Genomic DNA, 22,740 nt, shown 5'->3' with positions numbered 1-22,740 from the left:
AAAGACCTTGGGCCTGATTTTCATAGATTCAAAGGCCAGAAGGGACCATTGTGATCATCTTGTCTGACCTTCTGTATAACACAGACCACAGAACTAACTCAAAATAATTCCTAAAGCAGATCCTTTAGATCAACATCCAATCCTGATTTAAAAACGGTCAGTGATGGAGAATCCACCACAACGCTTGGTAAATTGTTACAATGGATAATTACACTCACTGACAAAAATTTACACCTTATTTTCAGTCTGGATTTGTCCAGCTTCAATTTCCAGCCATTGGATTGTGTTACACCTCTCTCTCCTGGATTGAAGACCATTATTAAATTATTTGTTCCCCGGGTAGATACGTACAGACTGTAATCAAATCACCTTTCTTTTTGTTAAGCTAAATAGATTGAGCTCTTTGAGAACACAGTATTCCAACAGCAGTGTCAAATACAGAGGTAAAATAACCTTTCTACTCCTCCTTGAGATTCCCCTGTTTACACATCCCAGGATCACATTTTCAAAGGTGCTGAGCACTCAAAGTTTCCATCAGGACTTTAAGAGTGAAATTCACTATAGGTATGTCAACAATGCAGCAGGGAAGGTACTTCTCAGTGCAGGAAGACAGCCCCATGCTAGCTCTGCTTGAGCCAGCATGCTAAGAGTAGCAGCGTAGCTGGGGGTAACATGGGTGGCAGCTTGAGCTAACTGCCCAGTACCAACTGGGGCGCTTGATGGGTTTGTACTCAGGCAGCACCTTTCCAGCTGCAGTGTAGACACACCATATATGCAAGAGGTCAGTGCATATCCATGTACCATTTAAAACCTTTCCCCCCATGCTACCAGTATACCCAAATACACTTTACAGTACAATAAATCATCAATATTTCAGTCATATCCACCATTTGTTTTCTTACTACTTTTCTCAAATTCCAGCTTTGCTTTTTTTAAATCTGAAAATTCCAAAAAGAGAAGCTATAAAAGCATCTTCTTTAGATTCCACCTAATGCAGAAAAATAGTATGAATGACCATAGACAGGACAGCTGGAATTGCAGAGGTGAAGCTTTGTGCACTCCATAATTAAAAAGCTATATTTTTAAAGAGCAAGGGGAAGATACCAAGCGCCTGCCAGCTGTCAATATTAAACCCAGCATTTGAGATGTGTATGTTTTAATCTTGGAAGAAAACTGGTGTTCTACTCACAGGCAAGAAGACATCCTTAATACAGGATTCAGTATAGTCCACAGCTGTACTTTTTTCAGTAGCCTGATTCACAGGCTAGAAAGAATGGAAAAGTTGATTAGCAGCAGAATGGGATGTGCCCCATACGCAAACAGCACATCATTACAGCGATGAGGGCGTGCACAAAAAGGTAATGTCAGAACTTGCAGCATATGTTTCAAAAACCGACCTAGCTCAGAGCTGTGCAATCAAGTGAGAAAACTTGTTCATGACCATTCTGGTGACTCTTCAATAGAATTTCATTTCTGAATATTAAGTGCCGAAATCTGAGTGCAATTCCCCTGAAATCAATGAACAGACTCCCTTTGGATGTCAATGGGAATTGGGTCCTTAAGTAAGTGCTAATTATTCTTTAATTTTAAAATATTTCCTACCTTTAAAGCACATTCTTGTCTGTCTGGGCTATAAATTGAAAAATCTACAAGACTGAACAAAAGACTAAATTGCCCAATAGGATTCTATATAAAGTTTAACAGATAGATAATAGTATACACTCTATTGTACTGTACCAAACTGGTCCCCTAAGTACACCTGAATTTCAAAAGGTGGTGAATGCCCACAACTAACGACTTCATCTGGCATCAGGAGTGCTCAACACTTCTGGAAAATCCAGAAAGATGAACTACAAAACCATCTCTTGGAGAACCCACATAATGCAGGGAATTACAGCTGGAAATGCTTACTGACAGGAGTTAGCCTTTGGGTTATCAATCATTTAAAAGCTCTATTTTCATAAAGAGAAGGGAAGTTACAGAGAACCTGCCAGCTGTCAATATTACACAGAGCATTCCAGGTCTCTGTTTTCATCTAGGAAATGGAAGTGGTGCTGTACTCACCACGCAGGTGACAGCCTCATCACTTGATCCAGTAACGTTTGTGGATCTACTTTTTTCAGCAGGCTGATTCATTGCCAAGAAAGAATATAAAAGCTGATTAGCAGGCGGGGAGAGGGGGGCGAGTGGGGAGACAGTCATTGGTTACATAAATAATAGCACCAGCACCCTGGGGCCCTGCTCTGATTGCCCTCTGGGCCCTACTGTACCATAAACGTTAAATATCAATGATGATGCCCTGTACGCATGCGGCACATCGGCAAAGTGATCTGGGGTTGCAAGAAAAGGTCATGTCAAAACCTGACACATGTTTTTCAAAAGTGAACCTGTTTTCAGAGCTGGGTGACCAAGCGAGAAGAGTTATTAATGAATATTTTGATGACTTCTAAACAGATTTTTGTTTTTCAGTTTTATGGGCCAAAAGTCCAATACAACATGTACATTGAAGTCAATAAAAAGACTCGCTTTGGATTTCAATGAGAATTGAATCAGACCCTAAATCCTGCAGTCCTTATTCAAGTGAACTCCCATAATGGGACTAACAACTGAGTAAAACACTCCTGAATAGGACCATAAATATACCATCATGGCTCTGTTTTAAAACAGGGGTCCAATTCATACTTTCCTTGGTTTTCCCCCTCAGTGACCTTAGCTAGTGCAATGATGAAGTGCTGTATTGCCTATACATCATAAAACTACTACCCACTCACGCCCCAAATAATTTCGTGTTATAAAAAAGCTGCAGTTCTCTTATAGCAATAGTAATTATAACCAGCGGATACTATAAACGGACAGCCTGAAACAAAGAGAATGTGATATTATATATGGATTTCTGGTTCTACAAATTGGGTGTCTTTCCTCTGCATTCTACTTTGCCCAACATACATCATCATCTTTCTGTACATCAGCTCAATGTTAAAAGCAAGTAGTGAAGAGTTAAACATCAGAAAATAGGGCCAAGAACATGGTACTTGAGATGGGAGAGGAGTGGGGTGGTCAAGTCTGCAAAGGTTATAAAATGAAAGAAATGCACAGAATAAAGATAAATGCAAGTACTTACCAAATTAAAAATGGCAATAATCAGCAACGCACCTATAGTGATGACTGCTAAAGGGAGTCTCACTAGAGGCATGGTTTCTACCTTATCCGAAATAGCACAAAGGTGGCGCATAGAAGGCCATTGTTCTGAGCAGCATTTCTGTAAAGGAAACAAGTTTGTCTTAACAAGATGTATTACATGGAGGCTTTAGTGTGCCAAGAGTCATAATTCTAGATACAAGAAAAAACATTTTGTCCATTGCACACACAAAAGTCTCAATACAGTATTAAACAATCACCAGGGCACAAGAAAATGTTATCTCTGTTTTAAACAGAGAAGTGTTGTTCTCTAATGGTCAGAGCAAGAGACTGAGAGCCAAGACACTCGGGTTGTATTCCCAGCTCCAGAACTGACTCACTGAAAGACACTGGACAAATCACAACTATGCCTCAGTTTCCCCATTAATAAAATGGAGATAAATGCTTCCTTATTCCACAGGGGGTGTTTTCTGAGACTCAGTTAATTTATGTTTTCAAAATAGCTTCATGTCACCTAATGAAACATGCTAGAGAAATTATTATTAAATTGTTCACACTAAAATTTGCTAATTTTTCTTTTATGCTTAAAACAAACAACTTAAAGGAGACCAAATAAAATAAACCAATCATACACCAAAAAAACCCCCAAACCGGCACTTCCTATTATGGAAAAAAAATCTCTTTGCTAACACATACATCTATGCAGAATGCAAACATTATGCCAATGGAACAAAAGCTTCTTATTCTGGGATACTGAATCCAAACTGTCCTTTTGTAGTACCCGGTTGGCAAAATCAAGCCTAATGCATTGTTGGTTATGGATTTCTTCCTTTTTCTTCCCTCCTGTGGCTCAGCAGAATATATAATACAACATGTGCAATTCAAGAAGGGTCTGCTACTTAATCCTGTAACAAAATTACCATTCTTATATCAGGGTGCAGTGAATGCAGTCTTTTGGCCTAAGGGTATGTCTACACTGCAATTAGACACTTGTGGCTGGCCTGTGCTAGCTGAGTGGGCCTCCCAGGGCTCAGCTAAGGGGCTGATTAATTGTCATGTAGACGTTCGGGCTCGGGTAGCAGCCCAAGGTCTGGGACTCTCCCACCTCGCACGGTCCTAGATCTCGGACTCCAGCCCAAGTCCAAACGTCTATACACCGTAACTAAACAGCCCTGTAGCCCGAGACCTGCAAACCTGAGTCAGCTGGCACTGGCCAGCCACAGGTTTTTAATTGCAGTGTAGACATACCCTAAATGGCTTAGGCCCTGGCTACCTAAGAGAACCATCTCTTTCCACATCTTTTTTCATGGTAGCTGAGATCTGCAATGCTGAGGACACCACCGCCATGCTGGGAGTGGCTGATGGCAGGAAATTCTCAACAAAGCTTTAAAATTCACTTCCCTCCTTGGTCCACCAGAGCCAAGTTTAGTGACCTTAAGAACACACAGTAACGCTCCCCTGTTCTCCCAGGCATTTTCAAAACAGAGGGCTGATTTGGGGGTGGGCAATGGGGAGGCTGGACTGGAGGATGTTGTCTCTTTTTGTAGGATTGAACTCTGTTTTTGTGCAGCCTGTTTTAATTTTATTTGCATACATTTGGTAATGTACCTGTGCACCACAGCATAGTCAATTCAAATGCAAGTCATTTTACTTTCTAGAATTCTAGGTTTACTTAGGTCCACCTTTAAGAGCGTTACCCTTCTGCCAGCTATGGAATCGCCACCATTACAACATTCATGGATTTGCATTTTTCTTATTGCTTATGAATTCTTGTAGTCAATCTAGTCCTAAAATCAATATGCACTCAAAACTCCCTTTCACTTGAATGCCAGTTTCAACATAGAAAACTACAGGATCCATAACCAGGATTACCACTATATAGGGTAAAAAACCCCAGAAAATACGACTGCAAGAACTAAAGGACTTTTTAAAAATCCAGTTAAAAGTGTGTTTATAGCTGTATAACAACATGTAGGAATTATGATCAGAATTTTCAAATGCGGGTGCTGGACATTCAGTCCCATAATCTATATTTTAGGCACCTAAATACAAATGTCCTGACTGTGGGAAGTGCTGAGCATCAGCAACTCTTATGAAAGCTCAGCACCTCTGAAAAGCAGGTCATTATATGTAGATGCCAAACTTTAGCCATCCACTTTTGAAAATGTTGGCCTATGTTTTTACTTACCAGGCATTTATCAGCAAAACACACACACAAAATAAGCACAATTATGATTGCTACAATTCCAAATGAAAGTCCTAGTTTTGCGGTTCTAAAACAGAGAGAGGAGAACAAAGTTAAACAGAAGTATTATGCATATTGTCATAGTCAAATTGCAACTGACCAAGCAACACTCACTAATGCAGTTTCCCATAACTAAAATAAGTATCCTTGCTATTCTTTTGGCATTAGATGATCATGAGAAAGGGCCTTCCATGGATGTTTATTGCCCTCTCTTGGCAAAGATTCACTTTCAGGTATTCCACTCTCTCATTCAAATCATGTGTAAACCACACAGCCATCATTAGTGTCACAGCAGAGAAAAACAGATATGGCAGAAAATTTAAAAGACCAGGGAAAGTCAGCTGTCTCCGAGCTGTGACAAAGAGCCATTTAACAAACCTTTTTTCAAGTTCCTCTATCATGTCTCCTTTTCCTCTCAAAGAAAAGGGAGCATGAGGCATATACGCCATGTGCTCTCAGTGAAGATATCATTCTTTTATTAGTAATTGTCCACTTAGCAGTTTCTCATCTTTGTATTTTAGGCTCAAATATTCTTCAGTGATGCTTTTTTGTACTTGAGTAACAACCTAGTCTCTGGCCTTAGAGTCATATTAAGCAACTATATTAATAATGGTATCCATGATCGGATAGCAATACTACTAACCTAATTCATAATCCTGACATCATTACAAGAGATGTTTGTGGTGAGAGAGTTTCCTTAGTGCTCCACAGCCAGGTGTCTTGCCCTTCTCCCCAATCATCCAGACTCTCACCAAATCTGGTCTTCCTCCTCCAAGCATCTCTGAAGGTGTCTCCATCCTGACTGCTTAAATCTTTGTCAAAATTTGGGCCATCTCTACTGATCTACTGTGTCTTCTCTCGCCTCTGCAAATCTTATCACCAGTCTATACAAGATGCCACTGCTGCAACTAATTTCCTCTAATGAATACAACACTAAGAACTTCTAGTAGTTTCCCAATATGAATTTATAGTAGATTACACTGTATCGTTGAGCTAGTCACTCACATATTCAAACCCCTTCACTGATTTTCTCTTTCCTTCCCCATCAAATTCAGGCTTCAAACCCTCCTGAACTGCCTAACCCTACTCTCCTTTGTTCATCTTTGGTCATTAAGGTGATGGTCAGAAAAACAATCTAAAATGCACTTCCTTACTTAATAGATCTTCTCCCTGTGTGTAGTGAGCACAGCTAAAACACACTACTAAGGAAACACTGTCCACTTAGATTAATGCAGCTGTCCTGGCTTAGGTGCAAAACTACCTATGAATGCACCATACTAACAAAAAGTATGTCACAATTAAGAATGAATATGTATGTGTGTATGTAACTTGTTAGGTCAATCCAGCCATGTCATGCAGGGATATGAGAAATCCACATCCTGAGCGACGTAGGTAAACCTATCAAACCCGTGGTGTAGACAGTTCTAGGTTTATGGTAGAACCCCTCCTGTCACAGTAGTGCATGTCTACATTGAAGCACTACTATAGCGGTTTAAGTGTAGACAGCCTTAGCTACAGCCCTTCAGGATGATCTGGAAGAGCTAAAGGCGTCGCTCACATGCAAGCAATGTTTTATCCAGAGAATCCATTTAAAATGTAAAGAAGTGCAAAACACCACACACTTACTTTGGCATGACAAACATCTGTATCACAAATATACAGAGCAACACAATACTGGCACAGGCAAAGTAACTCCTCAGTCTGGGGATGGGGATGGTGCGATACTGAAACAAAGATTGTAATCATTTAATAAGGATAATTCTAGAGTTAGTTTTTGTAATCTACCACTTGTATTTTTTAATTCTACCACAAAGTATCTTTGCACCATACTATTAAGCCAAGAATGTGAAGAGAAAGCCAACCAACCAGAGAAAATGTACATTTAGGCATCGTTGAAGAAAAATATTCCAGTCCAAAAGAATCAGTTTCTAACCAGCTGGGACACCTAACGAGGTGCAGTAACTGCACAACAGATTATTACACAACATGTAAATCAGCACAGCTTCCAAACTAACTCTTACTATAAGGGTTGATTATACGACTATTTATATTATCATAGTGATTGGGGGCCCCGTCCTGTGTGAGTAGATTAATACACACACAGTGAAATCTGTTTTAAACTACCACACGAGACACCAGAAGAAAAAGTTTTAGCAGAAATTCATTTAACTGAACGCTACCCAAAACTGAACTGAAACCTTGATGACACTGATGCAGCCTCAAACTGAGAAGGCCCTTTATGAAAGTTTTACTATATATACACACATGTAATATATACATATTCCTCATTAATGTGTCCATATGCATAAATCACTCTGGGTTTAACGAGGGATCTCCTCAGACTGGAATGGTTCAGTGAAGGCTCTTCTTTTTGGGGGGTACGGGGATGGGTTGTGGGTCCTACTGAGTTTGGGAAAGGGTGAGCAATAGAATGGTGAAACACTGTATACATAAGGAGATTTGAAATTCAATCCTGCCTCCATTTAAGCCATGACTCGGGATGTTTTAGTATCAAGGATAACGTTACCATTCATATAGGGTATGTACTGTACCTACCAAATATCATACGGCTATATAAAGAAATGATCATGGAAAGCAGAGTCCTATTTGCTACAATGTATGTAAAGACACATTTTAAATACCTCTTACTGCTTTTTTATAATAAAGATGTTCAGAATAATGCTGGACCCACTGCCAAAACGTCCATTGACTTTAAAGGGCCAAGGTTTAACCCTAGATTATTAACTGGTCCATATTATTAACATTACCAAGAAGCAGGGAATAAGCCAAGTGAACCAAGAGATCTGCATTACATCACATCACCTAAGATGCATTTGGAGCTGCAGTCACCTCAGGAATCCCAATATAGGAACGAACAAACTTTCAGTTTCAATTGTCCTTTCATGTTTCTATGAAGGTACGTCTACACTGCAGCTGGGGGCGAGCCTCCCAGTCCCAGCAGCCAGAGACGAGTGTGATAAAAATAGCCATGTGGACATGGCAGCTCAGGCTAGCTACTCAAGTTCAGACCCAGAGCTTGGGCTTGGACATGGGCAGCTAGCCCAAGCCATCACCTGTGCTACAATGTCCATACTGCTATTTTTAGCGCGCTCAAGCAGAGCTAATGCATGTCTGTCTACCCCAACTGGAAAGCATGCTCCCAGCTCCCATGTAGACCTAGTCCTTTAACTGTAACTTAGGATAACAAAAAAGATTCATCTCTTACTAACCTCTTTTTCCAATCCTGATTCTACAAAAAACAGTGAGCATCCACAGAAGTCATCTGAGTTACTACACCCTGGTCTGCATTAAAATAGAAATAGGTTTTACAAAATGTATGCAATAAACTAATATAACAGAATGCAAAAATCATATGTTTCAGGTTGGATTCCATGGTTCACATAGCCAGTGGCTCGTTTATCACGGCATAATGTTTTTCTGAACAGCTGGCAAAGCACTCTAAAAGCCTTTACATTTCAGCTATTGGCGGTTTTGCACCAGTTTAGTCATCCCTTTGGTAGTATAGTCATCAATACAAAAGGAATCCAGTCTGAAACCTTCTTGGCTGGGTTAGAGATGTTAGAGATGGATTAGAGATACTAGGTCACCCATGCCTTCACCCTGCAAATACCTGCCATCTATTGGGGATGGTTTGAGTACAATTATATCAGCCTTGCCATAACCCAGTAGAAGGGATGGATGGCTCCCTCCCAATTGAAATGATTCTATGTTTGTATAGATCATAGGAATTTCTATGCTAGAATTCATTTTAAAAGATATAAAATACAGCCTTCATCCGACAGATATACTGTGCCAACTGCTGTGCCTGCTATTAGCACTGATACTCCAGGTACCCTCTGTGAACCAGCCATGGGAGTCATATCTGTAGTGCTCCCAGCAGTTACCCATGTGCTCCTGACCTCTGTCGACATGTATGCCCCAGCTGCCTCACCCTCTGACCTTCCCACATTTCCTGTGACCTGGATTCAGCCCACTACTGTGTAATGTGCTGGGAGATGCCTAGAATATTGAATGTGCTGGGACAGTTGAAATGTAACATTGAACATCTGTATTGGACATTATCTGTTTTCAGTTACAATTTCTTGTTTTCTCACAAATGAACATTTTTCTATAACCTGACTGAGAATTTCACAGTGGAACTACACCTCTACCCCGATATAACGCTGTCCTCGGGAGCCAAAAAAAATCTTACGTGTTGGTGAAACCGCATTATATCGAACTTGCTTTGATCCGCCGGACCGCACAGCCCCGGCCCCCCGGAGCACTGCTTTACCGCGTTATATCCGAATTCATGTTATATCGGGTCACGTTATATCACGGTAGAGGTGTATATTATTAAGCTGTACTTTAACGCAAAAGAATTCCCATTGTACTCAAGTTAAAAACAAGCAAAATGGCACACAAGCAAGCAAACAAATTTTTCAAAGATGACGTTTACTTTAAAATTGAGAATGCAGGTTCTCTCTGGAGAAAAGCAGAGCTGCTTTTAAAATCTAGAAAAACAATAAAAAAAATTACATACTTAGTCGAACTGAGACCCTCAATGGTCGACATCATTTCATCATAAGTATCTTCTTCCATCCTTCCCTTCTGGGATGTATTTCTAAATATATAGAGAAAGACACAGACGCTATTAAGCATCAAATCAATTTCTGGCTTATGAATGTGATGCATCTCTACTCAGACTTCCAAAATGTGCTGTAGAATATATGCACAGTGTAGATGTCACATACTGCTATGGTTATTCATCATTGTCACTTAATTACAAATATCCTCAAAAATATATCAAAACAACAACATGATCTCCAAAATAAACCCAAGAAACTATTTAAACAAATATAAATCATTCCAATACTTTATTACACACTGAAGCCAAACTCAGGTCTTATCAAAGCAAAAATACAATTACCTTATGTCAATTTTCTGAAAAATTTCAAACAAAACTTTAAAAAAAAACTATTGGGAACATTCTCAATTACTGCTAATATGAAAATCAAAAAGGAATGGCACACAAAAGTATAAATTTCTCTAAAGTTACCCTCCCTCCATACACAAACAGCATCTCACTTACTTTCCTATAAAAAGAAGGATATGGAGTCAGTGAGGAAATATGGGGCGTCCAGAGTGACAGAACAAGTACAGAAGTAAAAGTAGAAAGGAGGAACTCACTTATAGTTTACAAGTGAAGAGGGACATAACTGTTCTTGTCTAGATCCATGCAGACTAACACAGAGAGAGACACATTTAATGTAATACAACAGCTCTAGCAGATTAATTAACAACAATCAAATTAATCATTCAAGACAAATTATTTTGAAGGCAGTCTTTTGTCAAGATGAAAAATCTCTTCCTAGAGAAGTTTTCATGAGAAGTCTGAAAGACCAAATTTGGTGTGGCTGGTTATTCGTGAGAGACATTAGCTGCAATATCCATCATTCAGAAAGAGTCGGCTCTAACTTAATAAAGCATAAGCGCAGCTAAGAAGCATCTTGTGATTAAATGCAATATTTAAAAACTGGACTTTACAAATTGTTCTACTGAAGATGAATATGAGACCTGTATATGCAACCATGAGATATTTTAAATGTCTCAGACACCAGTTCATCTTGCAATGATGTACTCTGCAGGCTGGAGAACAATACAATAACCAGGGCCGGCCGGCTCCAGGCACCAGCTAAGGAAGCAGGTGCTTGGGGCGGCCAATGCATAGGGACGGCACTCCATCCGGTATTGGAGCGGTCCGTCCGGGTCTTTGGCGGGAATTCGGCGACGGATCCCTCATTCCCTCTCTTCCTCCTTGAGCTGCCGCCGAAGTGCCGCCGAAGAGGAGGAGAGGGAGTGAAGGAGCCGTCGCTGAAGAAGCGGCGCGATTGAGCTGCCGCTGAAGTGCCGCCGCTCATCTTTTTTTTGGCAGCTTTGGGGCGGCAGAAAGCTGGAGCCGGCCCTGACAATAACTTCATCGAACAGAGTATGTATAAAGAAATGGCCAAAGCTTGCTATTGTGAATGAGAATGAAAAGGGGGTGTAGAATAACTACCAGGAAAAATTCTGTCACTGACAATTTGTGGGATGGCTATGTCACACCAGAACACAAGTAGGGCAACCAGTAGGGAACAAGTAAACCTTGCAGAGCTCAAAACTAGTTTTAAGATTTGCAGGCTCATAGAACCACTGTATTTGACTTCATTAAAAACGTCTAATTTACTACCGAAGGTCTTCTTCAACCAAGACCCAATATTCTTCTTGCTAAACAGAAACAGGTGCAGTGTATCTGAAATTGATCTAGAGTGAAAGCTCTCTGGGGCAGGTACTGTTTTATTACTTCTTTGTACAGTGCCTACCACAATAGGTCTTCCTGCCAATCTAGGGTTTTTTGTTTTAATAAAGTCACATCATTACAGTATGTCAAATTGTAATGGGACCACATGGAACAAAACAACGGTGCTGGACTTACCTATCTGAAGTCTTTTGACGACCTGTAGAATTCAAAGGTATCTCCTAAACAAAAGGATTTGTGAGTGAGTTATACATTTTATAAACTAGAAAAAATATTTTACATGGCTGTTAAGAGAAAGCTACTTAGACACAGTGATACAGTGGGAGGAACTCAACTGACAACTCATACTACAGGTCTTTGTTCCCCAGTAGGCAAGCAGACACAGAGGAGCTGCAGAGGTGTTGTGTAGAGCATTACATGGTATTTGATTAGCATATAAGTTTGGGTTAGCTGAGAGCAAGATGCATCTCTTTCATTTACTTTTCAGCGCCAGAAGATCTAAAATTCAAACACCATACCATAACTTGGTGTTATGTAAGCAGTGAGGGGAAACGGAGGATGCTGCAGAGTTAGAGATGCTATCCGTCAGAGGAGACATTACAGTGAGATCTCTTTTGGATCTAGTGGGTCCTCGGGTGAAAGTTAAGATCCAAAAAGGACAGAGAATAACTGTGATGCACTGGAGACAACATCACCTCTCTCAGTAAGATGAGCTTAATGGCTGATTTATTTACTTACAGTCACTGCACTACCATGGCCCAGATTCAGCAAAGCACTTATTAAAATAAAGCTGAACATCAATAGAATTTACATTTGTGCTAAAGTTAGGCATGGGCTTAATTACTTTGCAGAATCAGAGCCTAAACTGATACCTTTAAAATCCTCTCTGAAATTCCAGGAGTATGAAAAGGAGAAGAATAAATCCTGTTTTATTCTTCACGTTAGCACTGTCAAGCTAATTAAGGTTCCCATTGAGAAAAGCAGTTGTGGCCCCCTCCAGACTGGGGCTACGTTTTAAATGGATCCAGAAACTGAAGCTGGTGCAGGATGCAGCAATCCTCTTGTTATGTGATTAACCTTTCCATTCATCCTGTGCTCTGTTATCTGCACTGGCCTGTTCATGTCTGGGTTGATTCTATGGTCTGGTTATATGATCGCTGGTATGTGTGTTGCCTTCCTGCTTCCTACTCCCTATCCCTGTTTTGTTTTCTGGTGCTCTCTCCTTAAACTCGGTGTTTCTGTTCCTGCTTAAAGCTGTGTGTGTGTGCACAGCACTGGGTGTCACTCTCTCTCTCACACACACACACACAAACACACACACACACACACCCATGCTGGAATAAAAAAAAAAGTGCCAATCCAACCATCACCTTTCTTTGTCTCCCACTTGGAGCTGAAGATTCACTGCTGACACTTTCTCTGTGGTTCAGGTGAGCAAAGGGCCTGGCTGCTCCCCAGGACTCCAAATAACGTGTCATACGGACAGAGGCTCGCATCTTCAGCCCATCGTTCACTCGTGTTTTAGGGAGATGATTATTCAACGTACGCTGTTTAGACTAAAAGTAAGAGAGACACATTTACATATTAAAAAAGTACACTGCACTCTGAAGCTCTGTTGGATTTGTACCTGAGAGCCACACAACTATGTAGGACCTTGGTCTCCAGGGACACGGTACTACATATATCAGCCAGAGTGCCATCCTTGATTCCCCATCCCCTGTCTTGTTCGACTCTAGTTTAAGCAAATCATAAACTGAATTGCCTGAGGTTCCCTGCTTGGAAAACTGCTCTGATTCAACCTTCTGGCTTTCTGGACCATGTGTAGCATCATCAGAGATCACAGAGTCTTGCAGACAGATGAAGGGGTTTCCTCACTGTCAGAGGAAAGTCAAAGCAGGACGAGACCATAAGCATGAGGTCTTGGGTACATGATGCAGAGGGATCCACACACTGGTTGGGAGGAAGCTTGACAGAGTTCAACAAAGCTCAGCCCTGGATTGCAACGGAGATTATGTCCTTCTGCCATGGATGTGTAGTAAAGGAACATATAAGCCTCATAATGCCCCTTCATGTGACCAAAAGCAGCTGACACATTAGGGATAACTGGGGTAATAAAAGCATCAGATCTTAGATAGTGCATTGATGAATAATCATATCCTCACATTTTAGGCATCTCCAGGAGCGCAAGAGCCATTTTAATGGAGATATATCAAATCACGCTGATGAGTATACACACAGCATAGTGTGCCAGTAAAAATCTAATCACAGATTAGTGTAAAGCACCCAATCACCTGCATGTCTTCATAGTACCCAGTCTGTAATTTAAAACAGCTAAAGAAGATAATTTGATTTGTTTGCTGCTAATTCTTTTTCTTTCCAGTCTTTGGATACTTGGATTTAAAGGGAATTACGTGGCCTCATAGTTCCTAATTACAGGGAGATAAAAATTTGCATACTGCTTCAAGCTATTATTAATCAATGAGATTGTACAGGAATCACTTGATGATTGCCCTGTTCTGTTCATTCGCTTTGAAGCATCTGGCATTGGCTGCTGTCAGAAGACAGAATACTAGACTAGATGGACCTTTGGTCTGACTCAGTGTGGCCATTCTTATGTTCGTAGGGGTTCTTGTGATTATTTGGAAATTGTAAAAATAAGTAACGCACAAACAACTTCACCTCTCCATAAAACTGGGGGGGAGGGGAATATTACATTCCCTTAGAAATGTTATGTACCTTTTAAAAAAATAGCACATCTGACAACTGTATTGTATTTGTATACAACATGTGTGTAGGGAGGCATAACTAGGTATGGTAATAAGTACTAGACACCAAGCATGCAAGAGAAAAAGCAGGTTGTTACTTAGAAATTCTATGAAATGTTGAATAACTCTCAGTTGTTTGCTGAACATACATTGATATTTTGTTCTCAGTAAAAAAGCCTGATTATGGTCAGAAACGTGATCCGTGAAAAAGGCACCTTTCTTACCCAATAGAGCAGTGATCCAGCTCTGTATATTCACAGTCCTTCCTATCTGCTTGCCTTACTGACCAAGACAAAATTCTGCTCTCAGTTATACGTGTACCACCTTCATAGAAATCAAAGGCACTTACACAAGCAGAACTAAGGATATAATTTAGAGCTATGGAAGAGGGAATTCAATTCTATTCTGGCTGAGGTATTAACTGTAAATTAAATTTTAACTGCAGGATCTTTACTAATGATGACGCATAAGGGAGAAAGGACCCAGCTTGGTTTTAGATCTCAAGTGGAGTTTTCAGGACTAGCAGTTTAGGGGAAAAAAACCAAAAATATACTTTCACTTGGGACTTGTCTACACTGCAAAGTTGTCAACAAAACTTTCACGGGTACTTAAAAAAGCCCCCCCCCGTGAAAGACAAAAGTTTTGCCAACGCAAGTGGCAGTGTGAACGCGGCTTTGTCGGCAGAAGCGCTCTCCTGCCGACAAAGCTAACGCCACTCACGGGGCTGGAAGTATTTTGTCGGCAAAAGTGCCGACAAAGTACTGAAAAAGAGCGTTTACACACTGCATGATGTAGACAAGCCCTTGTGAACTGAGAAAATTTAACCTTGAACATTCTATGGTGCCATTTTTTTTTTCAAAACACTTTTCAGAATACCAGTTTAACTGCACCAGGGGTGGGAAAGATCATATTCTTTAAATTACAAACCGTTTGAATGGCGATATTGCTGAAGAGAAATTTGAAAAACTGCCTGTGACAGTCCATATCCCTATGTTCACCCTTTTTACAAAACTATTTTGTAAAACGATTTTGTACAAAGCATGCCTTATGAGGTATCATTTGAAAACTCAATCTGTTGATCATTCTTGTCCTGGTAAAATATGTGTGGCAACGTTGTATGTAAAGTTGCATGTCTACTGTATGACATTCCTGAGATGTGTTCCCATTTCAAAAGAGCAGGCACAAACCAGCTCCTCAGAGACAAAAGGCAAACTAACGCCTCAGCCAGGTGTCAACAAAATCAAATGGACTATCATCCGGCTAAGCGGCCATTCTTTGGCAGGAAAAAGGGTGTGAGCGAGAAATGTACAGCTTGGCAAAAGAACAGCTGGAAGTTCCCATGCAATCAGATTTTCTATCGCCTGAACCCCAGCTGGCGATGATTTTCAAAGAAGAGAACTGCTATAAGAAAGGGGCAGGGCCACCCAGAGGATTCAGGGGGCCTGGGGCAAAGCAATTTTGGGGGCCCCTTCCATAAAAAAAAGTTGTAATGTTATAGAATACTATATTCTTGTGGGGCTCGGGGCCTGGGGCAAATTGCCCCACTTGCCCTCCCCCTCCCCCCCCGGGCAGCCCTGGAAAGGGGAGCAAACTCCCCAGATCTCTCCCTTCATCTCTACTCACAGCATCGACAACACTTGAAAGATAAAGGAAGCATCATCGGACTGGGGAGAGATCCTGGCTGAAAGATTCAGCCAGTAAGACTGCTAGAACATATGGTGCAAGAGCTCCACCAAATCCACCCTTCCCACACACTCTGCAAACACATTCTGCAGTGACAGGTAGCTCCTTGAAGCTGCCCACGTTCCCTCCCTGCTCCAGTAATAATGCCTAATGTAGCTAGCCACAGTAGTAGCTAATGGGACCTGGCTGGGGACTCGGGCAGCTGCTTCACTCAACAGCATAAATTTCTTGCTCCCAAGGTACTCAGCTCAACCATGAGATACACCATCTGGTAACTCCACCCCAAGGTGCATATAGATTTCAGCTGAGTTGGAGGAATGATGGGAAGAAAAGAGGGGAAGTAACCAGAGTAGAGGGACCTAAAAACAAACAACAGCCGGGGGGGGGAGGGGGGAAGGTGGCTCCTAGCAGGTTTAGAACATTTCTGATGGATGCTCTAAGTATCTGCCTGCTCTGGCTATTCATTTTTCTTACTTCTATCTGTTAAATGGGAATTTAATAGCAAACTGGAGCACCTCAGTATGATCAGTGTTTGAAGAATGGCTTCCAGGGCTATTGACCCAGAATACAGAAATGAGTGAGTTATACATGGAGGTTATATAAAGCATCCTAGATAGGAATCCTAATCAAAACAACAAAGCAGATAACACAAGCTTTTTCAGAGTCTCTACTACCTGAGCCACAGAACTCCTATCAGGGAACATAAGAACAGCAAGAGTTGGGTTTCAACAGGAACAAAACTTTCATATTTCCGAGGGTGTAACAAAGAAGGATCAGTGGTACCAGTCAACAAGGTCTGTGTACAAGAAAACACTACAGAAGCCGAGCTCTAGGCATATTACTTCCATAAGCAAAATGGCAAATGTTCACTCACAGTCATCCAGTTAATTAACAGTTTTGCTATTAATTAACATTTTGCTACCCTAGATGGATGCCTGTTCTGTCTGCAGCCCTGAGCCAGCCCTGACTGCACTAGCATACCCAGGGAAGCTCAGGAACATATAGGCACATAATCCATGCTCAGGGAAACCAATGAAATACAGGAACTGTTGGACTTCATTGCAATAAACTTCACAAGCCAAGCTCTGGATGTGACATAGCAGAGCCCAGCCTCAGATAGTATTTCAGGAGTGCCCCAGAGTCTTTTCTTTTGATTCTTTATTTGCTTTTCATTATAAAACTCTCAAAACTGTTAAACATCCAAGTGGCTTATTTTGCTTGTTTACAGATAGCCAGAGAAGAGCATGAACTATAGGGAGGAGAATTAGAGGCATCCCTTTGTCTCATTTGTAACGCTAGCACTTCATCCTGAAATAGTGTGTATTGGGGTAATAATGAAAGATAGTGAATAGCGTGAACAATTGAGGAAGGGCTGATGGTGATAAAGCCCCAGCTTGGCGCTAATTCAGAGATTAATCACACTAGAGAACCCTTATAGATGTGGATGTATTTTCCACTTCTGACACACAAGAGGAGGATTGAGGAAGGCTTTAAGGAATAAAGAGGATCTCTGTTGGGCAGACAGTCTCAGTAGTTAACAAGTATTCATGTGTGACCGTCACCCTCGAACATCCATTTCTGGGGACAGCAGTAATAAATGAATGTTTAACATTTGGCTACTGAGGTATCTATGGTGAAGCTACTTGTATATCCTACACTGAACGCTATTTAAAACAAGCTTTCCTTCAGAGAGAGTGGGCAGATCAATTTCATAATTATTAGCTTTAGGAGCTTCAGACATTTTTGAGATGGACTTTACCGCAGAGTTTTTCCTTTGAAATTCAGGATCATTATATAGTTTAGCTTTATGCAAAGCCTTTCTCCATAAAGTGCTTTGCATGACACACACTTCAAATAATAGATAAGCATGCATTTTTGTCCCTCTCTAGTGGCTGGACCATGTAAGACGTCTGTAAGTCTGCTATTGCCTTCAAGCTAATGGACCTTTAACTCAGACAGTACAAGCACATGCTTTCAGATCCAGAGGTCCTACATTCAAACCACACAGACAACCCATATAACTCTCTCACACACACACACACACAAATTATATTCCTGAACTAAAACACACATGCATATATATATTTTAAATGTAGACACATACCCTTGGGTCAATCACCAAGTAGGTTTTGATGTTCATTGCTTCAAGGTATGGGTCTCTCAGGTGTCCATTCCCTTCTTCCACTTCGTAAGCTTTGCCTAGGTGATTTAGCGTTGCTTCTGTGATGTGTACACGACTAGAGAGGGGAAAAGGAACAAAAGGCCTAAACATTTACGGAAAGGTCAGTTTAAGCAACTCATTTACATTTCAATGGCCCCCGTTGACATTTCTGTGCTTTTCAACAGCTTTGGCAGACGACTCCAGGATCCTGCCAGCAGTTCAAACAGCATTGCTTATTTGTGATCCTTCATGGTACATTATACAATACAACTTTATTTGTGTTGCGTCTTTCATACCATGCGTATCCCAAAACACTTCCTAGTACTAAGTAATACATGAAAGTAAATAGCAGAGGGATAGTGAAATTAAGAGGTGCAGGCAAGGGTAGAAGAAATATCGTCAATGAAGATTTGGTGACTGACAAGGCAAAGAGACAGAGGAAGGTTGTTCCAGGTGACAGAAGCTTCAGAGAATGCTCTCTCTCTCTCTCTCTCACCCTCCCCGCCCCCTCCACACACACAAGTTAAATTGTGTGGAGGGATGAGTCCTGTGCTAGACAGGCAGAGGGAATATCAGCAAAGTGGGCTGGAGCAAATCCATGGAAGGTTTAACAACAAGGAGGGCAATTCTGAGCATATATATTTTTCTGGAGAGAGCAATCAGAAGCACAGCAGCAACAGTGCAGGTCTCTGAACAGGATCTGCTAATACTCCCATGCATTCATTCTGATCACATGAGCCTTGTCTTGAATATTTTGTTGCACAAGGTAATCACAAGGAATCAGGTGTTTGTGCAACCCCTTTCTATAGAATTGCTCAATAAAAGACATTCCGAATAATTAAATGTGTTAGTATAATAAAATAACAATAATGATCCTTTCACTTACATGCGTCTCTGTAGCTATAGATTTACCCTATTTTATAGATGGAGTAATTTAGGCAGAGAGAGGTTAAATAATCTGCCCAAGGTCACACACTCAAATCAACTACAGAGCTGGGAAGAGAACCCAGTCACTGACTTTAAAATGGAATTTGTGAGAGGGTTCGGATGGCTCACCTGATTACAGCAAGAAATAGGTTAATGGCAGATCCCCACTCCCTTTCCCTGCACATGTGCTCAATGGAAGGGTCGGAGACTGCTGACCAATCAGATTGCCCAGGAGGAAAGGTAGCTCTTTGGGAGTCAATAGGTGAGGATGCCTTGGAGCAGGGAGGGCTGAACCCCCGTCCTGGCTACACTTAGCCTCACAGCGACTGGAGATGTTTCTGTTTTGTTTACTGGCAACTGGCCTATGAGTCTATTTTGTTGCAATTCTTACGTCAGCTTTAAACAGCCTAAGAGGACTTTCTAAAATGAAATTTTATAAGATGCCCTAAATCATTATTATTTGTGTCCAGTCGCAACTGTAAAATGCTAGGTGACACCCCAAAATTAACCAGGGCTTATTTAGAGGCAGTCTCCCATTCAGCTAATTCTTTAGGGATTTCCAATATACTAGAACCATTCAAATGCAACCTCGGTTAGACAGTATCTTGATTCAAGAGTTTACTCGGCTGCATATTATGATTAACAGCAAAAGATGCTTTTTTTAAGCCTACACAATAAATGCAGCACACTTCGGACCTTGATGCAAGCATGTCTTCTCTCCTTCACTTAAACTCCCATTGTAGAGTAAAGGTCAGTACCATAAAGAATATATTGTTTATAAGATTACAATCATCAGGTCACAACAAGAGCTGGTCATAAAAAAAGTTTTTCTAAATATTTAGAAACAAGAAAGGAAATATTTCGACAATTTCTGAAATGATTAAAGGAGCTTTATTTGCTCATGGACGTTACTTGAGCCTCACTGAAAAAAGGGACAGGTATATAATGCCAACTGCTGCCTCAATGCCATTTTTGGTCATTTCTAGAAGAGGGTAAATATACTGTCCCCTCCTCACTCAGCCTTGAAGGCAGAGGCTACTCGCAGTAAGGTTTGCAGGGCTGGGCATAAAGTAGTAAATGTTGCTTAAGTCAGCCTGTTCTTCAGATGAACAAAAAAAGCTATTAAGTGAAATTACAATAAGAGTGACATTTCAAAGGTCACATGCAGAAATGGCCATCAGTAACCAGCTCAGCAACACCAAATGCTTTTAAAAAATTATTCAGAAGCACAGAAAAGAAGTGAGGTCACATTACTATGGTACAAATAACTCTGCTCTAGGTCAGAAGCTCAGCCATTTTTCTATGGAAAGATATTTGGGTGCACATAAATAAAATTTCACCAGTATACTAAAAACCAGTAAACTAAAAACTGAATACACCTGCAGATTATTTGCAATGTCTATTACACTGTAGTGAGAAAAAAATCAGATGGCAAAACAAAAAAGAAACACCACACCTTACAGTAAAATGAGCAAACATGGTCAGTTTTGCATATAATTCTGTTATAGTGTGGGGTTTTCCACAGTGCTCAGTGTCTGCCTAACTGCTCCCAATGAAATAAAACTTCCATTGACTGCAGTGACAGCAAGCTTAGCCAACACTGTGTGCTTATGGGAATCTCACCCACGCTGTATTTTCTTCACAGGAGCTGTGTAACAAGCAGCCTCCCTGTGAGGCCACACCATAACCCCTGTGACACAAAATGTCCCCTTCAGCCAAGCAGTGTAAATTTTGAACCCGATGACGACCCAGTGCTAGGCAGTGTAGAAAGTTCAGTATTACACGGTGCTGTTTCATCACAAGCAGGCCAACCTAAACCAGTCATAATATTTAACAGAGAGTTAAGCATAAGCATGTAGAAGGGAACAGAGCCATCAAAGCTTTATAATGTGGTTATGGTCCTAAAATTGACTGTAAAAATGCACTTTCTGATTCCCTCACTGTATTCAGAGTCATGCTAGCTTGCGTCACAGGCAAAAAAACAAAAACAAAAAACCACTTTACAATTCTGTACTCCTGTTAGCATTGCAGAGTCAACCCAGCACAAGAGCAGTGTGCTCGATTCTTCTGTGGCTGGCAAGTCACCACCACAACTGGTAACCGATCTGTAGTCACTCAGGCAGGAGGTAACAAGGAACCACCCCTCAAGACCGAGCTGAGCTTTAAGGGTTTAAATGGCAATCGTAGATTTATATAATTGCCACTCCACAAAACATTGTTAGATTTGCACAGGCTATGAAAGCCCCCAGAAAATTACAGAATCATTTGGGGTGGAAGAGGGAACAGATAGAATCAACTTCCTTGGTCCTGTACAGGCTGGAGAAAAAAACCAAGTTTCTTCGCTAAATCCTGTCCATAGAGCGCTCGCTCTCTCTCGCTCTCTGAAAGCAGCATCTATAAAGTATCATGTTGTGAGATAGCGCTGTAAATTACAAAACTAAAACCCCATGAGTGTATCTCTAGATTACACATGAGCATCTGACTCAAGGTAATAAAACTGCTGTTCTAATCCATTTTAGACAAAGTTAGCATCGTTCATTGGCTAGGACACTGGCTGAGAGCCAGGAGACCAGGGTTTCATTTCTAGCCCTGCCACTCACCTGCTGTGTAGTTTGGACAGGTCACTGCACTTCCTCATGCCTTTGTTCCCTCTTCAGTATTGGTTTATCTGGTCTGTTTGGACTTCAAACTCTTTTGGGCAGGGCATGTCTCTTATTACACGTACGTACAGAGCCCAGCACAAAGGGGTCCCGCCCTCAGTTGGGGCATTTAGGTACTACTGTAATTCAAATAGTTAATAATACGAGTGTGTGCAAGCCCAGGACATCTTTATTCGTTTTGTTTTTTTTTATTTTTTAAAACAGAATTTCGGGTATTTTATAATCACAATTTCAAATATTACATATACTGCAACACAGAAAAACACTAAGTTGCTATTCTTTCTCAGTTTTCCCACTATAAAAATATATAAACATGCTTACTACCTTCCTTTGTAAAGTGCTATTATTATTATTATTAATATTGACAAATTACACACAAACCTATTGTTTATACATCATAAGGCTGCATTTTTATCTTGGTTTTCTGGATCTCTCTCTAAATAAATGTATCACTCACACTTGATTTAAATCATCAGTAGAAACACTAAGTAAGCATACAGCCTTGTATTGCCTACAGAAGCTGTGTATGTGTTTTCATCTAAATTTACAAATACAGATACAATATATCTTTATGTACAACTTGAATCAAGTCAGTCAGCATATAATAAAACAGTTTCAGAGATGAAAGGAAGGTCAAGAGCTATATAAGAAGCATTCACTCACATAAGATCAGAGTTCTATGGATCAGGTGAGAAATTTTCAAGAGACAAACATTTTTCACAGTAGAAGTGGACAGACATTTTTACCCATTTCAAACCTTCATTGATTAAAATAAGTGCAGCAGCACAGTTATGGATTCCAGGCCCAACACAATATAAAGAAATATTGAAATAATATAAAAACTATCATTGTGGAACTGAAGA

General features: G+C 40.7%; 1 protein-coding gene across 1 annotated transcript in view; it reads right to left on the bottom strand.

Annotated features, from left to right (window-relative positions):
* ADCY7 (adenylate cyclase 7) overlaps positions 1–22,740 on the bottom strand; it is a 115,207-nt gene that overhangs the window by 10,564 nt on the left and 81,903 nt on the right. The window contains exons 10-20 of the mRNA XM_065416347.1: positions 18,234–18,366; positions 13,052–13,237; positions 11,859–11,902; positions 10,574–10,627; positions 9,927–10,007; positions 8,614–8,686; positions 7,010–7,107; positions 5,327–5,411; positions 3,122–3,259; positions 2,065–2,127; positions 1,190–1,264 (exon numbers count right to left, since the gene is read on the bottom strand). Of these exons, the coding sequence (XP_065272419.1) occupies positions 1,190–1,264; positions 2,065–2,127; positions 3,122–3,259; positions 5,327–5,411; positions 7,010–7,107; positions 8,614–8,686; positions 9,927–10,007; positions 10,574–10,627; positions 11,859–11,902; positions 13,052–13,237; positions 18,234–18,366 (1,030 nt within the window). The remainder of the gene's footprint in view (positions 1–1,189; positions 1,265–2,064; positions 2,128–3,121; positions 3,260–5,326; positions 5,412–7,009; positions 7,108–8,613; positions 8,687–9,926; positions 10,008–10,573; positions 10,628–11,858; positions 11,903–13,051; positions 13,238–18,233; positions 18,367–22,740) is intronic.

Source organism: Emys orbicularis, chromosome 14, assembly GCF_028017835.1.
Source record: "Emys orbicularis isolate rEmyOrb1 chromosome 14, rEmyOrb1.hap1, whole genome shotgun sequence".
NCBI lineage: Eukaryota > Metazoa > Chordata > Testudines > Emydidae > Emys > Emys orbicularis.
The sequence above is the reverse complement of the archived record's forward strand: the minus strand, read 5'-3'. Positions and strand labels throughout refer to the sequence as shown.